Consider the following 16,341-nt stretch of genomic DNA (forward strand, 5'->3'; position numbering starts at 1 on the left):
TGTCACCTCTTGGATTGTCCATATAATTCCTAGCAGGTGACACCAAGTCTGATCTAATCGTCAGAAGACCTTAAAGAGGGTGGGATATAGCCAATAGGCACCTCAAATTCAAGTCATCCCTATGGCCAATAATAGATTCAATAGAAACCCCCGAAGGAACACCACTACAAATCGTGACACTGAAACATATACTGAAGATCACCTCTGCCATTCACTTCAAACATCACCTCTTCTGAAATGCCCTCTAAAACCATAAGAACACCGCAGACATCAACCCCAGGCCGACAGAACTCCACAAATTCACTGCCCGAATCCCAGTCGCCTCGAGGGAGTTCTTTAACGTGCTTGTATAATTCGGTCCCGCAACTGTCAAGCACGTAAAGTGGACGTCAACCGGCATATCTCGCTGCGACGACGACGAGTTGGGGTAAAACACCGTCATCACAGGGGTCAGACCATGCAATGTCGCGTTCAATTCCGGAGTTCCGTACGGGACCGCGGTACGGTAGCTCTCTACCATGGAGACGCTGTAGTTCTTCCCAGTGGTGGGACGGCAGGAGCGCAAGTCTTCGATGGGCCGGGAGGCGGACGGGCCGGTCAGGACTATAATATAGGTAGTAGGTAGTACCTCATGATGCACGCAGTATACGCTACGAAGACGTACCATCCACATGGATACTCTCCTGCGAGCGCCCCAACCATAGCGGACATGACTTTGGGGTGTGGGTGTACAGCGCTACAGCAAGATCGCGACAGAACTCCTCTGTATCGAGGGTCCGGTTGTTTGACATGGAGCTGTCCGGGCTCGCCTCCTGCTTAGCTAGGGATATCATATCCTGAACACAGTCTGTACCAATTATATCCTGGCATGTGCCATGCTCTGGGTCTGTGAACTTGAACTTGAGCAGGGTAGTCATGTCTGTGAAGAACAGAGCACATCCGCCGAACGCGGTGGTGTCGCTGAGGCTGATGTTCTGTGGCAGGTCGAGATAGAAGGATTGGTCTATGAGGTCTTTGGACCGCTGATCGGGGTCCTGTGTCTCTTGGAGGCCGATGGTCCAGGTTAGGGGCATTGTGCCGTTGTTGATGTAGGAGGAGTTGAAGGACGCTTGGCCCAGGGCACTCAGGGTGCGGTTCTCAATCTCGCAGTCGCACTTGAGGGTGCCACAGCCGAAGAGTTGGCTGGTGGCAGAGGCGATGTAGAGAACCATGAGAAAGTGTAGAAGAGGACCATTTGGGCAGAACTGCTCATAGACTGTGCCATGATGGTGGGAAGTGAGGGGCCTGGGACTGAGAACGGAAGCTAGATTTTATTTGGGACTTCAAGTTCTGCGTCTGGGAAGAGAGCGCATATTTGTGCTGTACAAGATGCATGGTGGGACAACAACAAGAGAGTATCTCTAGGCACTACAGCATTGACTGCCTCCATGTGATGCGATGTAGGATCATCAGGCTGAAACACTACCTTCTCCTACGCCGCAATTCTGTACCTAGTAGCAGGGCCGCCAACAGGACGTGTTGGACTGTAGATGAGCGGAGAACCAGATTGTATTGGTTGTCATGGATTGGAATTCATGCAGGGCAATCTATAGCGTCCACTTGGTGAGAGGTTAATTTCAAGGACATTCACAGTCCCAGTCATGTTGTCACTGCGGCGAGGTTGTTGGGCGGCTACTGTATGTACCCACCCATGCACAGGATAACAGTAGCATACTTAGTGTTTTAAAGTGTCTACATTTCCCCAATTAGAAAGTTGGGATTTGCGTTGGATGGCTACTAAAATTCATGCGCATATCTAAGCACACTAAGTGGGCGCGGAAGCTTCATTTCACTAATTAATGTATGATTAGATGCTGTAGCAAATGAATGGGAGTTAACTCTAATACAGTGATTTAAACCCTTTTGAAACATTAATGTTTCCCCACACTCAGTGTCCTATGTGATGTGTGCTGCCTCAAGATTCCTAGCTCCTCAGTTAGCAACAGGAATTGAGTATCGGCAGAGATCCAGAGTTCATCAAAGCGCTGGATCATACCAAGATTGCTAGGAATCCTCACCTTAAGTCAACAGATGCTTGACTCTATGTCTACAATGCTTGACTAGTTAATGAAGCAGTTATTAAGCATTCAATGACAGAGCAATAAACCACTTTAAACAACGTCACCTCTAGACACACAATTGGCTACTATGTGCTTGGGAGAATCTATCCAACAGAACAGCTCTACCCAGGCGCGGAAAATACTTCCCAGACTCACAGTGCCCATGGCCACCCTTTAAAGGATCCTCCTAGGTGAACTCTAGTTAACCAATTAGCTAGCTTATGGAGCATATATATTTTAAGAAGACTGCAGCTCATACATCTCCCTACTGGTATTTTCCTACGCATAGTTTATATTCATATTCATGTTTTCTTCCCTTCTTTCTCTCGTTTCTCCTCTTAGCTTACAATTTAATGGAGTCGGACTTAATACCAGGGCAGAGTTTGTGATACTTTTTTGTTCCCATATCATATTTACAGCCTGTTACTGATGTAGCTTTTTCAGTCAAGTAGTACTCTTTAGCATGTGCAGTATACTCAGCAGCCTTACATCTCACTTCTTAGGAGACTTTTGAAGACCATAAGATCGATTGTGTGCCTTGAGTATCTACTTCATCCATGGTCCGTGGGAGGTGACCAGTGGCTGCCCTGGTTCCTTCCTGCTGGCCAGATGTTTCTTTCACGTTTCACTTCTCGGTTATCGGAACAGGGTTGGCTTTGAGTTCGGCAGGAACCAGATTGTCAACTTTGAAAATATCCGGCATGACAAAAATGTGAGCTCTTCCCCGACTAACTGCTTCAATATCTGAGCTTGGGTAGGTTTGTGTCCCGATGATGGTGGCAGGTGAGACTATATAGTTGAGTAGGAGGATGAAAGAGCAGTATTTGCAGGTCATAAACATGTGATATTTTGGAATACAGTAACCAAGTAGAAGTTCGGATTGGTAACTATACAGTCTCCTGTAATTGAGGACATTGCTCATCACTGCATAGGCCAGCTCTGTAATTCACGCCTATCAACTGTCCGGAACCTGTAGTATAGTAGCTGTGATGCTTCATTTTATTTCCTTCAGATAGTGCTTATAGAAGGTACTTGTCATAGATTTCTAGTCAGGGTATAATGCTTCTTGACTGACAAATTCAAGTCTACTAGGCTGATGCTGATAGCTGCCAATATAGCTGACTAGGAAATTTGTGCAACGTTCCCTTACATGAACTGCAATCATTCTCTTCACCAATAAACCGATAGTTGCTGCACTATTGATAAGGCTCTCAAACTGCCGCCATTGACTAGGCACCCCTTATATACTTTATATAAATATGCTTGTCAGACGGTGAATGAGGAACTCAGTGATCGGCAGGCTGAGCCATTTTCAGCGACGACACCGAAACAGGCCGGATGATCAGCAGCTACTTGACTAGGACGGGCCGAGCCAAGAGCAGCCGTCTTCAGTTTGGAGTTTGGACAGAAATTTTGGGATGTCATCACTATCCCACAAAAACATAAAAGGAAAAGAAAAAGAAAAAGGAAAAAGTTTAGTAGTCCATATGTTCGGAGTTTGTGCAGGATAACATATGTCTAAACTCTGAAGAACAGTGGACGGGATACATTTCGTAGTCTTCAATGGGGACAGCCACTGACAGCACAGCGATAGTCCACATGCAGATGAAATGATACTGGTGGATAGGCTTGGTAATGGCACTGTTCCAGAAACTGCTGGAATGATGTTGTAGGACTAGGATGTTGATCCTTCCGATAGGGCATTTTTCTTTTCGCTGGTGTGATGTAAATGCTCATGACGCAATTTAAGTTAGTCTTGCATCAGTAACTCGTTATTTATCAATCAATTACTAAGAAGGACTGATCAGCGGGATTGTCTAGGTCTGGATGAGTAACCTACTCATGCGTAGACAGTCACCTGGGCGATACCACCGGGTCTCTAAAACGCCTATTTGATTGGATTTAGGTTCCTGAAAAGAGGCTTACCGTGGACCCAGGTTGCCAACGTCGTAAATGATTATGCTGCTATAGTACAACGAGGTGTATCAACACCCAAGTCTTTGGACCATGCGTTAGATCTACCTCTGCAATTACCACAGCGTGGCTTCAATGGCGACAGACGTCGGACGGACGCAGCCGCTTCTGTTACTGCATCAGGAACAAAACTATGCTGCTGCCTAATGTCGAGTGGTAAGCCTGCGGGGCCTACTACATTGCTTATCTGTCAATTATCGCTACGTCGATCTTGATCCGATTGGACGGCGTACACCTCAGACGCGGAAACAACCTAACTTCCCGAATCGGCACGTTGCTGATGATTCTTTTTTATATGTTGCATTCAATTTCCTGGCTTCACATGTGATCTATACAGTTGCCCAGAATTCCTAGATCCACTCGCGCCGAAATTCTGACGATCATGCCAGGCCGTCCCCTCCCTGCTCTACCTTTCTCTGCGCTTGCCATTTCCTTAGCGGTATCGTCAACAGACTACTGCCAGATATCTGAATAGCCTGGAATATGACCATTGGCAGTCGAGTCCGTGATTGCTCAGCTGCAGACAGACCCACAAACATGATGGTAGTGAGTGGCACACCCATGGCAGGGGTTTTTGTAGAAACCAAGTACGATACTGCGATTGTATCCTCGCGAGAAAGCCACACTCGAGATACTGCAAAGGCGATAGTAATCCAGACGCAAAATAGGGCGACGAGGATTAGCACGGTAAAAACCATGTTGTTCGACGGGATCTCAGCGAACGCATTCGAAGCAAATGCGCCGTCGTATGTGCTCCAGATAAGTACCAGCAAGGCACAGGAGCCCAGCTTGCTCATTTTCCATTCCAGAAGGACTTTTTTCACCTGGTTAGGGAACAGTTTCACTACGATCTGGCCTACTGCCTAGAAGATCAAGACCCTGTCAACCGAGAGGACATAGGAACCAGCAGGAAATGGGAAAGAAGACGCACCAGTGGAACAAAGACCGAGAGTCCAAGTTGTTTGAAGACATATCGATAAGTCTCACCAAATCCCGAAGACGTCTCCGGCAGAATGTCCGTGTACCACACATTCGTGCTGATGTATAGCTTGATCAAGGCGGTGGTCACAAATGGACCAAGGATGTTTCCGATAGTGGACTGCGCCACGGTCAAGGCTGCATTTCCATTGGCCTTGTTGGTCATAATCGTATTGAATGCAATGCTGAAGTTGGTTTCTCATTAGTAATGGGGCCCTTTATCAACGTCGAATCTCTTCAAGGCAAGGGTGCATACGCGGTAGGAAGACAGCCCGTGATGACAATCCCCACCAGCAGAGCAGGGTCCATAAATTGGCGATTGGTTGCTGCCGCACTAATGACCCCGTAGCTGGTCGATGAGGTCAAAAGGTAGCATTGCACCTGGACGAAGATATGCATCTTCCACCGGCTGAGGTTCTCCACCAGGACCTTGGTGGGCAGGGTGCAGCCATTAATGAAGAAGATGACGGCAACGGCCAGGTAATTGATCACAGTTTGTTTCAGTTCCTGGTGGGCTTGCGGCACCTGTATCTGCGAGGCAAACGCAATCAGGATGCCCATGACAATCAGAAACCATTGGTCCATCGCCAACTCCCGAATGCCAAGCAGGACCCGCGTACGCCCCGACCGGGATGGCTTTTCGGGCACAGAGACATCCTCATGTTCCGTCGGGAATGCCGAGGGATTGTCAACCTCGCCAGCCCAGACTCGACTTGACGAACATCCATTCGAGGATTCTTGAAGCCAAAATGATAAGCATATGCTATTTACTTCCTATAGCAGTCACGCACCATTGTTCTGTGACAACACAGGCGACTGAGTGTTGAGCATCTTGTCGTCCAATGCCGTTTCGTCTTTTTGCCAATGGAAAAGCAAAGGGTTATATAAGATGAATCACACTTCATCAGACCAGTTAGGCTGCGATGGTTGAGGCACGGTGGTATATTTCCGGACGGAAGCATACGCGCTGATATAGGCAGATCGCTCTTATCAGGAAGACGGTGGGGAAAAGGAATTTGGATGTTCCAGCGCACTTTTGACACTTCATACTGGGGGAATCGCGGCAATCCCGATCATGATTGAATGACTGGCGCAGATCAATTTCTCTTGGCATTGCTCTTACATGACAAGGATAGAGGAACCCCACTGAGCGTCGACCGTCCATATAGTAGACAAAAACTCGTATTCAATTTTAGCAGAACTTCCGTCCCCTATCATACGCCCAACATCTCAAGTGTGCTGTCAGTCTCAAGTCCGCTAGGCAGCAGATATGATTCGAACAGCCCTGCCCTACGCAACAGGGAAGATGGTATCTCAACTCGCGGGAAGCCGACGGAGCAACATCAGCACTTGTTCCAAATCCGGAAAGTTGGTCGGTAAATCATACGGATAGGAGACACCATTACGCCCTTCAGTATCTGCCAAAAAGCACCCCCTCGTATCTGCAACGTACTCAGCCCATGTCGACCCACCAGGTCTCATCCAGCAGATGACAAAAAGAATGCATGGATGATTCTTATCACAACCGAAAATAACTATACCAATCACCATCCACCACTATCTCAGGCTCGGATTGCTGGGAAACAGAGATATGGTGATCTATATAAACCTCTATGAGTTCTCATTTTGACCATCTTCTTCAGAGCCAAGCTCCCGCGCAGCTATCAAGCAACCCTTTTCCCGCTTAATCTGTGGCGCCCCCCTTACCATGCCTCTTTCTTGTCAAGTCCCCAGATCTTGCCTTCAGCGCCTGGCTGGCTATACTAGCCGTCCCCATGGCTTGACTGTCCTCAGGTCGGCTTCCAAGCCCATGCCGCGCTTGCTTCATGAATCCCACTCCCCGTTGAAATCTGTCGCCTCACGGGAACAATTAGGGCTAGACTCCTCTTTTCCTGTCCAAGAGTTTGCCTTCCTGCAAGACCTAATCAGGAAGTCGCCCTTGTTCCTCCATGCCTCGAAGCGCAAAGCCGAGGAGTTCCATTTTCCGCTGGGTACCACATTCAAGGCTCCGTCACGCGAAATCGGCCTCGAGATGAAGGATGCATTTGCACAGGCCCTGAGAGAGTATGGCATTATTGCCGTTGAGCTTGGCTTCAATGACCCTAAGAGTCAGTTTATGCTCGAAGTCGTGGAAGCAATGGGATGTAGTCCCGACACCCACTCCAGCACACAGGGTGCATTGGTATTAGCCTCTTATTTCTCTTAGCAAATCCAAAACCCTCCACTAACCAGCCTGTCTTCTCAGTGGGACGTAACCTACCGACCCAGCGGCGTCATCAGCCAGAAAACTGGCGGCAACGTAGTCAGCATTTCCCACTCCCTGGGCGAATTCGCCTGGCACACCGACGGCTGCTTCGAAGTCAGCCCGCAACGCTTCTTCGGGCTGCACATCCTCCATCCAGATAAGTTGGGCGGAGGTATCTTCCGTGTGCTCGCCGTCGATGACCTCGTCAAACTTCTCTCCCCTGCCTCAATCGAGACACTCCTCAACTACGAATTTGAGCTCCAAGTCCCACCAGAGTTTTACAAGGGAGCCACGACGACAAGACACAAGTTGCTGTCCATCGAACCGAATACTGGACGATATCTTATGCGCTTCCGTCGTGATATCCTGGCCGATCCGCCTAGTGACGATCCGGTGGCCAATGCGGCCGTTGCGGAGTTGAACGCCATTCTGGATAAGCGGGATACTGTGGGGCAGTCTTTCTCAGAGGATGTATTCAAGGAGAATGTTATCCTTCTGATGGACAATGCGCGGTTTTTGCACTGTCGGACGGAGATTAAGGATCCGAGACGATTTCTGAGGCGCATTCGGTTTAATGGGACCCCTGGAGTCCGCAACTAGGGTGTAACGCAACCATCACCTATTTTACTTTGATACATGTAATAGAGAACATCCTTGCTATTATTGCTTCCCCAGTCCTGTGAGTCATGGTCATTACAGGTATACAGATATTGATCTGAATCAGTAGCCGTGTATTCTATGCCAGTAACTGAGAGTGTGGACACCAGTATCCCACAGGGCTCTCCCCTCTCGCCGATTCTCTACATCTTCTGCAACGCGGACCTAATGGGCTGGGGGCCCCAGAATGGGGCCTAGATTATATCAGATATATCGACGACACGACGATGCTTGCTACCGGTGAAAGTGAGCATGCCAACAGTTAATGACTGTGGGAACATTGCCAGCATAGATATCGTCGAAGCGCTGGATAATACGAAGATTGCTAGGAATCCTCTCCTTAAGCCAACAGATGCTTGACTGTACATCTACGGTTAGGCAGTTACTAAGCCGTGAATGACAGAACAATAAATCACTTCGTACGAAATCATGTCTAGAGATACAATAGGCTACCATGTGTTTGGAAAACCTCTACCCAGAGGCGGAAAATATGTCCGAGAGCCACAGTAGCCACCCTTTAAAGGATCCTCTTAGGTGAACCCCCAGTTAACCACTTAGCTAGCAGCTAGCTTAAGGGGCGTGTGTTTCCGAAAAGACCGCAACGCATAAGCCTTCTACCTGCTAGTTTGCTAGCTGTAAATTTGTATTGATATTTGTGTGTTCTTCTCCTCTTTCTCTCGTTTTTTCTCTCGACTTAGAACTTTAACAGAGTTGGACTTAGGGCTATTTAAGCATACTTGAGAGTCCCCAACATATATTCTAACGCACATGTCTACGGAATATCCCAACGCATAGCACAGACTAAAGTGCCAAGATCTGTCCAGATATACTGGATATTAATAGAGATTTTTCTTATCAGAAACAATTTAAATCGAACTACACTCTACAGCAGGATTATAATGTGCCGCTCCAGTTAATCACGTGACGTTGAGGGGCCGTCGGGCAGTTMGGGCTTTACTAACTCCCGTCGTCCTGCTCACCTTTCGTCCTCGCAGGAATGTGGGAAGCCCAACTTCTCCATCTACACACCGCTTGACGACCTCATCTTTATCTTTGATTCAGGTCTTGGGCTTGTGGAGACTCATTCTTATTCTTCTATTTGAAAATGTCTACACCAGAGCAAGGCTCGCCGAGGTCGCCCTTGCGAGCGTCAAACAGGCCGACACGGGTGCTGGCCTGCGTCCTGTGTCAACAACGCAAGGTCAGGTGTGACCGTGGATTTCCCTGCGCCAATTGTGTGCGAGCACAAGCGCAATGTGTGCCTGCGACACAGGTCCGACGACGTCGCAGGTTCCCTGAGAGGGAGCTGCTGGAACGTCTTCGGAGGTATGAAGATCTGCTGCGCCAGAATAATATACAATTTCAGCCCTTGCACAATTCTTTTGTGGAAAAGGTGTCCTCTACCAGAGAGGATAGAAGCTATGATAGAACTAGTGATGAAAAATTGGAGCGAGATTCGCAGGAAGAGGGGACCCCGGGATCCGAGACAAAATATGAGGCCAAGTCAGCTTTCCGCTGTAGTTCGTCGTTGGCTCTGACTAACTTTCTATAGAAACTTCTGGCGTGTTATGAATCAAATGGTGTGAATACTCTGAGACTGATCCTGGATGCACACTGACGTAGATGGATAGTCTGTTGATCCCGAAGAGGCTGATACTAATGACAGCGACAGAAGTAGCGAGCATGATAAGTCTCGCTTCAGATTCCGTGAGACCATTGTCAAAAAAACCTGGGAAGAGGTGTACGATGCTGGCAGTCAAACCCTTCTGTTTGGTGCACGCAAGTTTGATGTTAAAGTGTCAACATTGCACCCAAAGCAGGTCGAGATCTTCCGACTCTGGCAGATCTATCTGGACAATGTCAATCCGCTACTAAAAGTAACCCATACTCCCACTTTGCAAGCACGGATCATCGATGCGGCCGCTGACGTGGCTAATATAACACCGACCCTGGAAGCACTCATGTTCAGCATCTATTGCCTCGCCATTCTCAGTCTGTCAGAAGACGAGTGCCGGAGCCTGTTTGGATCGTCAAGGGACGATCTTCTGAAAGGCTACCAATTTGCCTGTCAGCAAGCCCTTTTGAACTGCGAGGTGCTACGTACAAGTGACCGTGACTGCTTGACGGCCTTGTTCCTTTACCTGGTAAGCACACCGAAATCGCACCAGGCAAACCACTGACGCTTCCAGATCTCAGTTAGACAGCAAACGGATCCTCGCTCCCTATCGCCAATATTGAGCGTCGCCATCCGTATTGCACTACGCATGGGTATCCACTCGGAGTCCAGCTATAGCAGGTGTACTGTTCTAGAAGGCGAAATGCGCCGCAGATTGTGGTGGTCGCTCGTCCTGTTCGACAATCGGATTTGCGAGATGGCTGACCACAAGGCCACGAATCTGCTTCCCACTTGGGACTGTAGGATTCCCCTTAACGTGAATGATTTTGACCTGCGACCAGAGATGAAGACCGGGCCAGCCACGCATGGCAATCCCTCTGAGGCACTGTTCGCCGTCGTGCGCAGTGAGCTGGGCAATTTCGTGCGCCGCAGCTCGTTTCATCTAGACTTTACGAACCCGGCATTAAAGATCGTGACCAAGGAAGACCCTCTTCCTGCAGCTGGTAGTCTACCTGCTTTTGAAAGGATGATCGAAGAGAAATATTTTGCTTCCTGCAACCCTGAGAATCCTCTTCATTTCATGACAATCTGGTCAACACGGGTTCAGCTGGCGAAGAATCGTCTTCTGGAGTATTATTCCCGGTATTCGTCCGTACCGCAGACGGAGGCGCAGCTCGACATGGTGGTCTCCCACGCCCTGTGCATGCTGGAGTGCGATACAAAGCTTATGAATTCACCTCTGGCAAAAGGCTACCAGTGGTTCCTTTTTATCCACTTCCCGGTTCCCGCGTATTTCCACATTGCTCAAGACCTGAAAAGGAGACCTACGGCAGGACACGTAGAAAGAAGTTGGACAGTCCTGAGCGACAATTACGCCGCTCGCTTTGGAGCCACAAAGAAAATGAATCCATTTTTTGAGTTCCTTGCGCGGATTCTTCTACAGGCTTGGGAGGCACGCGAGAGAGTACTCAGAGACCTCGACAAGCCGCTGGAGCCACCATACATTGTGTCGGACGTTAGATCCAAAATAGGTCAGGGGTCAACTAGATCGGCAGGGAATACCGAGCAGCCTACCAGTTCATCGACGGCGAATATGAACGACAGTTCAATGCCCACCTTCATGGACTTTGGTGGTTATGGCGTCTCGTACGGGCTGGAAGAATCAGGCTTTTTCAGTACGACCTATCCGGGCACACATGGGCCTCCTGCCATGGATCTTGACCTGGACCAAGCCGATTGGTCTACATTCGACTGGTATCCGTTGCAAGGGCGAGGCTGGTAAGGCTGATGCGACTTCTCGTTTTGTTCTGGCCGTCTTCTTGACCTGGGGTTTATACCAGAGGAAATCAAATGCTAACCCAAGTGGCTTTGAAATAGTCGACACTTGACTTTGCCAAATGCCCATGGTAGATATGAATCATATGATAGAGCAAGAAAGTCCACCTAAAGTGGGATAACTGAATATCTGTATCTGTCAGTCTGTGACTAGATATTAGTATTGTAGCAGTCGCATCTTGAACCCTCTCATACCTGAAATGGACTTAGAACATTATCAGAGAGATCAAATAGTGTAACATTACATACTAAAACAACAAGGTACAACCCAAAGTTAAGGTCATCTGAGGCTACGATCCAGACCTTCACAGGAGCTGGCTGCACTTATTGAACGATACCATGCACTTGTGTGTGCCAGGGATCGCACTGCCAGCAAAAGATGCGTGCCCATCCAGTTACCATGCAGATGGCTCGAGACCTGATGGATCGTGGAGAACTGTTGGACGCTCCTGCGCCGCTGTTGCCCTGTTGCCCCGCGGGTCACATCATCACATGACTCTGATGCATTTCCTCCTCTCTGTCTGTCTGGATGTCAAAACTCTCTCTTTCCAACTGGTATATTCTTCAATGACACCATGGCAGCTTATAGTCCTTGCAATCTCCCCTTAGAAATTATTATAATGGTTACAGACTATTTAGAACCTCTAGATCTCCTAAATTTGATTAAGGGCATTCCCTGCGTCGCCCCCCTTCTCAACTCTCAGCATATTCAGGCGCAGGATGAGAATGGACACACCATCCTATATCATATTGTGGAACAAGGGCTTGAAAATCTCATTAAACCTCTTACAAAATGGATCTCGCAGAGCTGGACGCCCCTTCATCAAGCGGTCAGGAATAGTGATGAACGGATGACAAAAGCCCTAGTTAACGCCGGTTCAGATATATCAGCCAAGGATAATAGAGGAAAAACCGCTCTTCATCTTGCCTGCTATGAGGATGCAGTTGAGATTGTCCAGATTCTCCTGGACCACGGTGCAAACCCATCTGCGGTAGATTGTGAGGGGCGCACGCCCTTGCATGAGGGATTTGGACGAAACACAGTTATCCTACAGAAGCTGATTAAAGCTGGCGCGGACCTTAACCCCCGACGGATGCCACGAGGGTTGACCCCCCTTTATTATGAAGCTTGGCTGGGTCGAGAGGACGCTGTTAGAATCCTTCTTGAGGCTGGAGCAGATCCTTCTATTCAAACAGAGACTGGGGAGACCATATTACAGCAAGCAATTAAAGGGTCCCATACGAAAGTCGTGCGGCTCTTGCTTGATGCTGGGGTTGATGTCAATGTGCGAGATTTCCGGTATGGCGTTAATGCTATACTGACGGCTGCGAGTTGGGGAGCAGATGATTGCATTCGACTGCTCCAGAGGGCCGGGGCGGATGTTTTTGCAGTGGATCACCGTGGATGTAACGGACTGCATTTGGCAGCTATGGCGGGCAAGCTGTCAACTGTCCAGCTGCTTCTAAAAGAAGGATTCGACAGCTCTGCAGAAGACGACCGGGGCTACACTCCGCTACGCCACGCAGTTGAAGGGAAAGAAAGGCATTCAGGGTTTATCGATCGGGACTATGAAGCAGTGATCCGAATCCTGGAAGATGTGCATAAATCCCCATTTTTGAGGCTTCTGCATCGGATTCGCCAAATGCTACTCTACAAAAAGAGCTGAAGTGCTACTATATTGGAGCACCGAGTTGGGCTCCTGGGCAGCTTCCCGTCTCTATCTAGACTAGCCTTATATAACTCCTCTCACCAATGTCCGCCAGGAGACCTTTAGTTAGGATCCGGCTGCCCTGCTTGAACAATGTTATACACCGACGCCACTCACACTGTTACTTAATACCATGAATAGGTGACATTCCAGACCCAGTCCGTCTGCGGGCTTTATTCTTTACAAGCTCGCATGTTCAAGTATCATAAGTCGGGGTGTAGTAATTTCAAAATGTGTTCGACCCGGGACAATTGTGCAAAATACTGTGTTCCAGATTCATTCACCAGTAACTGCCGTTATCCCCCTAGCACGGATGCTCTAGTCCATTATGAGGAGGAGAAATAAGGCATAGATGGGGTGCCTTTATCCTGGGAGGCCACTAATCGAAGTAGTACGTAGGAGGAAGAAGATATGATGATCATCTATACAAGAGCCTAGCCACAACCACAGCATTTCAGATCGATAATAGCATGTGGGCTGAATGATTGTTCTTAGTTCAATAAAAGACCGAGACGCATTCTAGAAACCTAGACCTCTACTTGTGGGAAAATAGTGTTTGTGTGAAAATTGACACTTCCGGTCTGCCAGGAAATCACAGATGACCTTGAAACCTTAGGTTGTTACTGGTCAATACCATAGAAAGTCGCATTTCTGGCGAGGGCAAGAGTACTTGAGGGTGTTATTATATATGAACTAGCGCGTATGACACAAAATATAATGTTTTTAAATCATAATAAAGGCACAGGTGCTAGCCTACAGCCACCATCTGGAATCGCCCTGCCCGGGTTCAGCAACCTGCCAATACTGCTCGAAGAGCCCAGTACTCCACTCGCAGGCCGTACCTCCACCTGGTAGCTCGGCACCGCTTGAGGGAATGGCACTGGGAGCCAAGGGCCTTGCTGTGGCCTCTGTGGCTACACTGGTAGGCCCGCATATGGCAGATGCCTGTTCAGTGGACAGATTACATTCTGCTCTTTGGTTGGCTGACACAAAGGGCGAGCACTCTTCGGTGATTTTCGTTGAGTTGGACACCTGAGGAATACCAGTGTTGTGGACTGGGACGTCGGCCACCACTGTGGCATCAAGATCAGACTGCTCACGGCTGTTAGAAGTGGGTGGCGTCCCCTGCATCCGCTCCCGGACAGTCAATGCTTGGGTGCGAAGTTCTTCTATATGCCGCCAGCGACGATCACGGCGGATGTCGGGGTCATTCTTCCAGTGGTGATAAACCTCGTTTGCCGCCCTCCACGCCGTGCCCGATGGGTTCCACGAGGGCCCAAGACAGAGCTCCAGCAGAAGATAGGCCAGCGCATCCCATTCGACGTACGTCTGAAACAGCCACAGCCACCGAGTCCCTCTCTCATATTGTCGCAATCTGGACGCATGGTGGAGGACTTCCTCACAGGCTTTGCCGTAGTCGCCCCGCACAGGCATTACCAGTTTCCGATCCCTTCGCGGCTTGAACACAGCCAGTTTCAACTTGACCAGGATGAGACGAGTGATGGCAGCGGTGACACAGTCCAGTGGTACTCCTTTATCGCAGTATGCCAGGTACTGTTTCTCTATGTGCTCTCTGAACTTGTCAATTGCCTTGCACTTCTGCGTCTCATTCAAGATAGGGTAGGAGTTGCTGCTACAAAATCTATCCGAAAACACCACCCTCCGTGCAAAGCGGCTTACTTCAAACCGGACAAGGCTAAACAGCATCTCCGTCCGTCCCAGTTGAGCCTGGGGGAGCTCGCTCATGTTTGGATCCAGGCTTGCGTCGTTGACGTTGGAGGGGAGTTCGGTGGTGAAGGCTGACTCCATAATACTAGGCTCTACTCCATGATCCTCGGCAGTGCGGACGTCCAGCGTGCAAATCTGCCACCAGAGCCGGCGTCGCATTTCCACCTCGAACGGACGAAGCCCCGTAGCCGCTCCATCAGAATGAAGCCCGATTTTCATAGCGGTCCCAATGGCAACGCCGATGAGCGCGCAAACGTCGGGCCCATTCTCATCGCGTCTGCCGCAGATCTAGCGCAACAGGTGAGTATTACATTGATCAGCTGGGCATGGAGAGAGCAAGTACCAAGTAGAGGCTGAACGCCTGTAGGACCATCATGTCCACCGAATTCAGGAAATTCGCTTTCAGAAGAGCATGCTCGACACCCATGCGATACCTTGGAGGCTTTAGCATAGAAAATCCGAAAGGGGTGCGGAAAACCTACCGGCTCAGTAGCGTTGCCCTCTCCTCGTGAAACTCGCTTTGACACTCTGCCGCAGACATGGCCACAACGGTAGAGTAGTAGATTGCAAATATCAAGCATTCTGTACGGGCATCCCGGATTGGTTGACCGCGAATGAGACTGAAGACATGCCGCTGAACAGTGGGGACATGGAATATCTTGAGAACTGGATCTACTACGTCCAGGTATGTCTGCCAGATGGTCGATATCACAGGGGGAGACGGATGGAGTGGCCCCAGTGGTAGTGAGGGGCCCAGATGAAACGGGAATGAATGTCCCAACCGCCCAGCGAAGGACCGAGGAGGATGGGATGCCGGGCTGGAGCAGCGCAGGTCATGTCTGACTGCCTAATTGTACCTCGTTTAGTGCCTGGTGTGCGGCCTTTAGATAAGTTATTTGTAAAAGAGGCTTACAGAGCCGACCTGATCGCCTTCTTGTTCTTGGCAGTTGTCGGAGGTAATCGGCAGACGATGGCGGACTTGCGCGAGGTCGGATTGCAGGGACTGCAGGATGCACTCCAGTCTCTCTACGCGAGCTAACAGGGGGTCATGGTCGGAAGATACGGCTTCTCTGTCTGTGGGTTTTGGTGGATACGTGCATTCTGTGCGTGTGCGGATGCAGTATGCACATGGCACGGATCGGTCACATTTGATCTTGCGGCGACGACATTCGAGACAAGACCGTCCCGACGCAACCACCCGGCGCGGCATGAGCAGCTTCAGACTGACAATGTGAGCACTTCGACCATTCAGTGTTTGGGATGCGTTATTGCAAATCGAAAATGGCGAAAAGATAGAGTAAGCTGCGGGCCTGGGGCTGAGTTGTGTGGCCTCAAGGAGCCCCTCCGATTGGCTGCAGCGGAGGATGCGGAGGCACCTCCGCTTTGTAGGGTCGTAGGTCCGTAGATATGGTCTTATGTATAGACGCATTTGTCATCGCAGATAGTTAATCAATCGATGATCGGTAATCATCTGGCGAAAGAAGGGTTTGTTTTCCCGAA

The 16,341-nt window shown here is 49.4% G+C and overlaps 6 protein-coding genes across 6 annotated transcripts; 3 read left to right on the forward strand and 3 right to left on the reverse strand.

The window, feature by feature from the left end:
• Positions 1–244: 244 nt before the first annotated feature.
• On the reverse strand, positions 245–1,211 carry Asppvi_004004 (uncharacterized protein; the record flags this gene model as incomplete). The annotated part of the gene is made up of 2 exons (XM_043299960.1): positions 245–603; positions 665–1,211. 2 exons carry the CDS (start codon positions 1,209–1,211, stop codon positions 245–247), a joined length of 906 nt encoding a protein of 301 aa, XP_043155895.1.
• A 3,242-nt stretch (positions 1,212–4,453) lies between these two features.
• Positions 4,454–5,882, reverse strand: Asppvi_004005 (bile acid:sodium symporter family protein; the record flags this gene model as incomplete). The annotated part of the gene is made up of 4 exons (XM_043299961.1): positions 4,454–4,936; positions 5,005–5,236; positions 5,308–5,788; positions 5,843–5,882. The coding sequence occupies 4 exons, from the start codon at positions 5,880–5,882 to the stop codon at positions 4,454–4,456; spliced, it is 1,236 nt and encodes a 411-aa protein (XP_043155896.1).
• An 877-nt stretch (positions 5,883–6,759) lies between these two features.
• On the forward strand, positions 6,760–7,896 carry Asppvi_004006 (uncharacterized protein; the record flags this gene model as incomplete). Its single annotated transcript, XM_043299962.1, has 2 exons — positions 6,760–7,233; positions 7,297–7,896. The coding sequence occupies 2 exons, from the start codon at positions 6,760–6,762 to the stop codon at positions 7,894–7,896; spliced, it is 1,074 nt and encodes a 357-aa protein (XP_043155897.1).
• A 1,162-nt stretch (positions 7,897–9,058) lies between these two features.
• On the forward strand, positions 9,059–11,351 carry Asppvi_004007 (uncharacterized protein; the record flags this gene model as incomplete). The annotated part of the gene is made up of 4 exons (XM_043299963.1): positions 9,059–9,456; positions 9,506–9,533; positions 9,585–10,097; positions 10,143–11,351. The coding sequence occupies 4 exons, from the start codon at positions 9,059–9,061 to the stop codon at positions 11,349–11,351; spliced, it is 2,148 nt and encodes a 715-aa protein (XP_043155898.1).
• Positions 11,352–12,197: 846 nt separating this feature from the next.
• On the forward strand, positions 12,198–13,071 carry Asppvi_004008 (ankyrin repeat domain-containing protein; the record flags this gene model as incomplete). Its single annotated transcript, XM_043299964.1, has 2 exons — positions 12,198–12,234; positions 12,287–13,071. The coding sequence occupies 2 exons, from the start codon at positions 12,198–12,200 to the stop codon at positions 13,069–13,071; spliced, it is 822 nt and encodes a 273-aa protein (XP_043155899.1).
• Positions 13,072–13,866: 795 nt separating this feature from the next.
• On the reverse strand, positions 13,867–16,051 carry Asppvi_004009 (uncharacterized protein; the record flags this gene model as incomplete). Its single annotated transcript, XM_043299965.1, has 4 exons — positions 13,867–15,129; positions 15,185–15,275; positions 15,324–15,688; positions 15,755–16,051. The coding sequence occupies 4 exons, from the start codon at positions 16,049–16,051 to the stop codon at positions 13,867–13,869; spliced, it is 2,016 nt and encodes a 671-aa protein (XP_043155900.1).
• Positions 16,052–16,341: the final 290 nt, after the last annotated feature.

Source organism: Aspergillus pseudoviridinutans (assembly GCF_018340605.1).
Source record: "Aspergillus pseudoviridinutans IFM 55266 DNA, scaffold_3, whole genome shotgun sequence".
Taxonomy (NCBI): domain Eukaryota; kingdom Fungi; phylum Ascomycota; class Eurotiomycetes; order Eurotiales; family Aspergillaceae; genus Aspergillus; species Aspergillus pseudoviridinutans.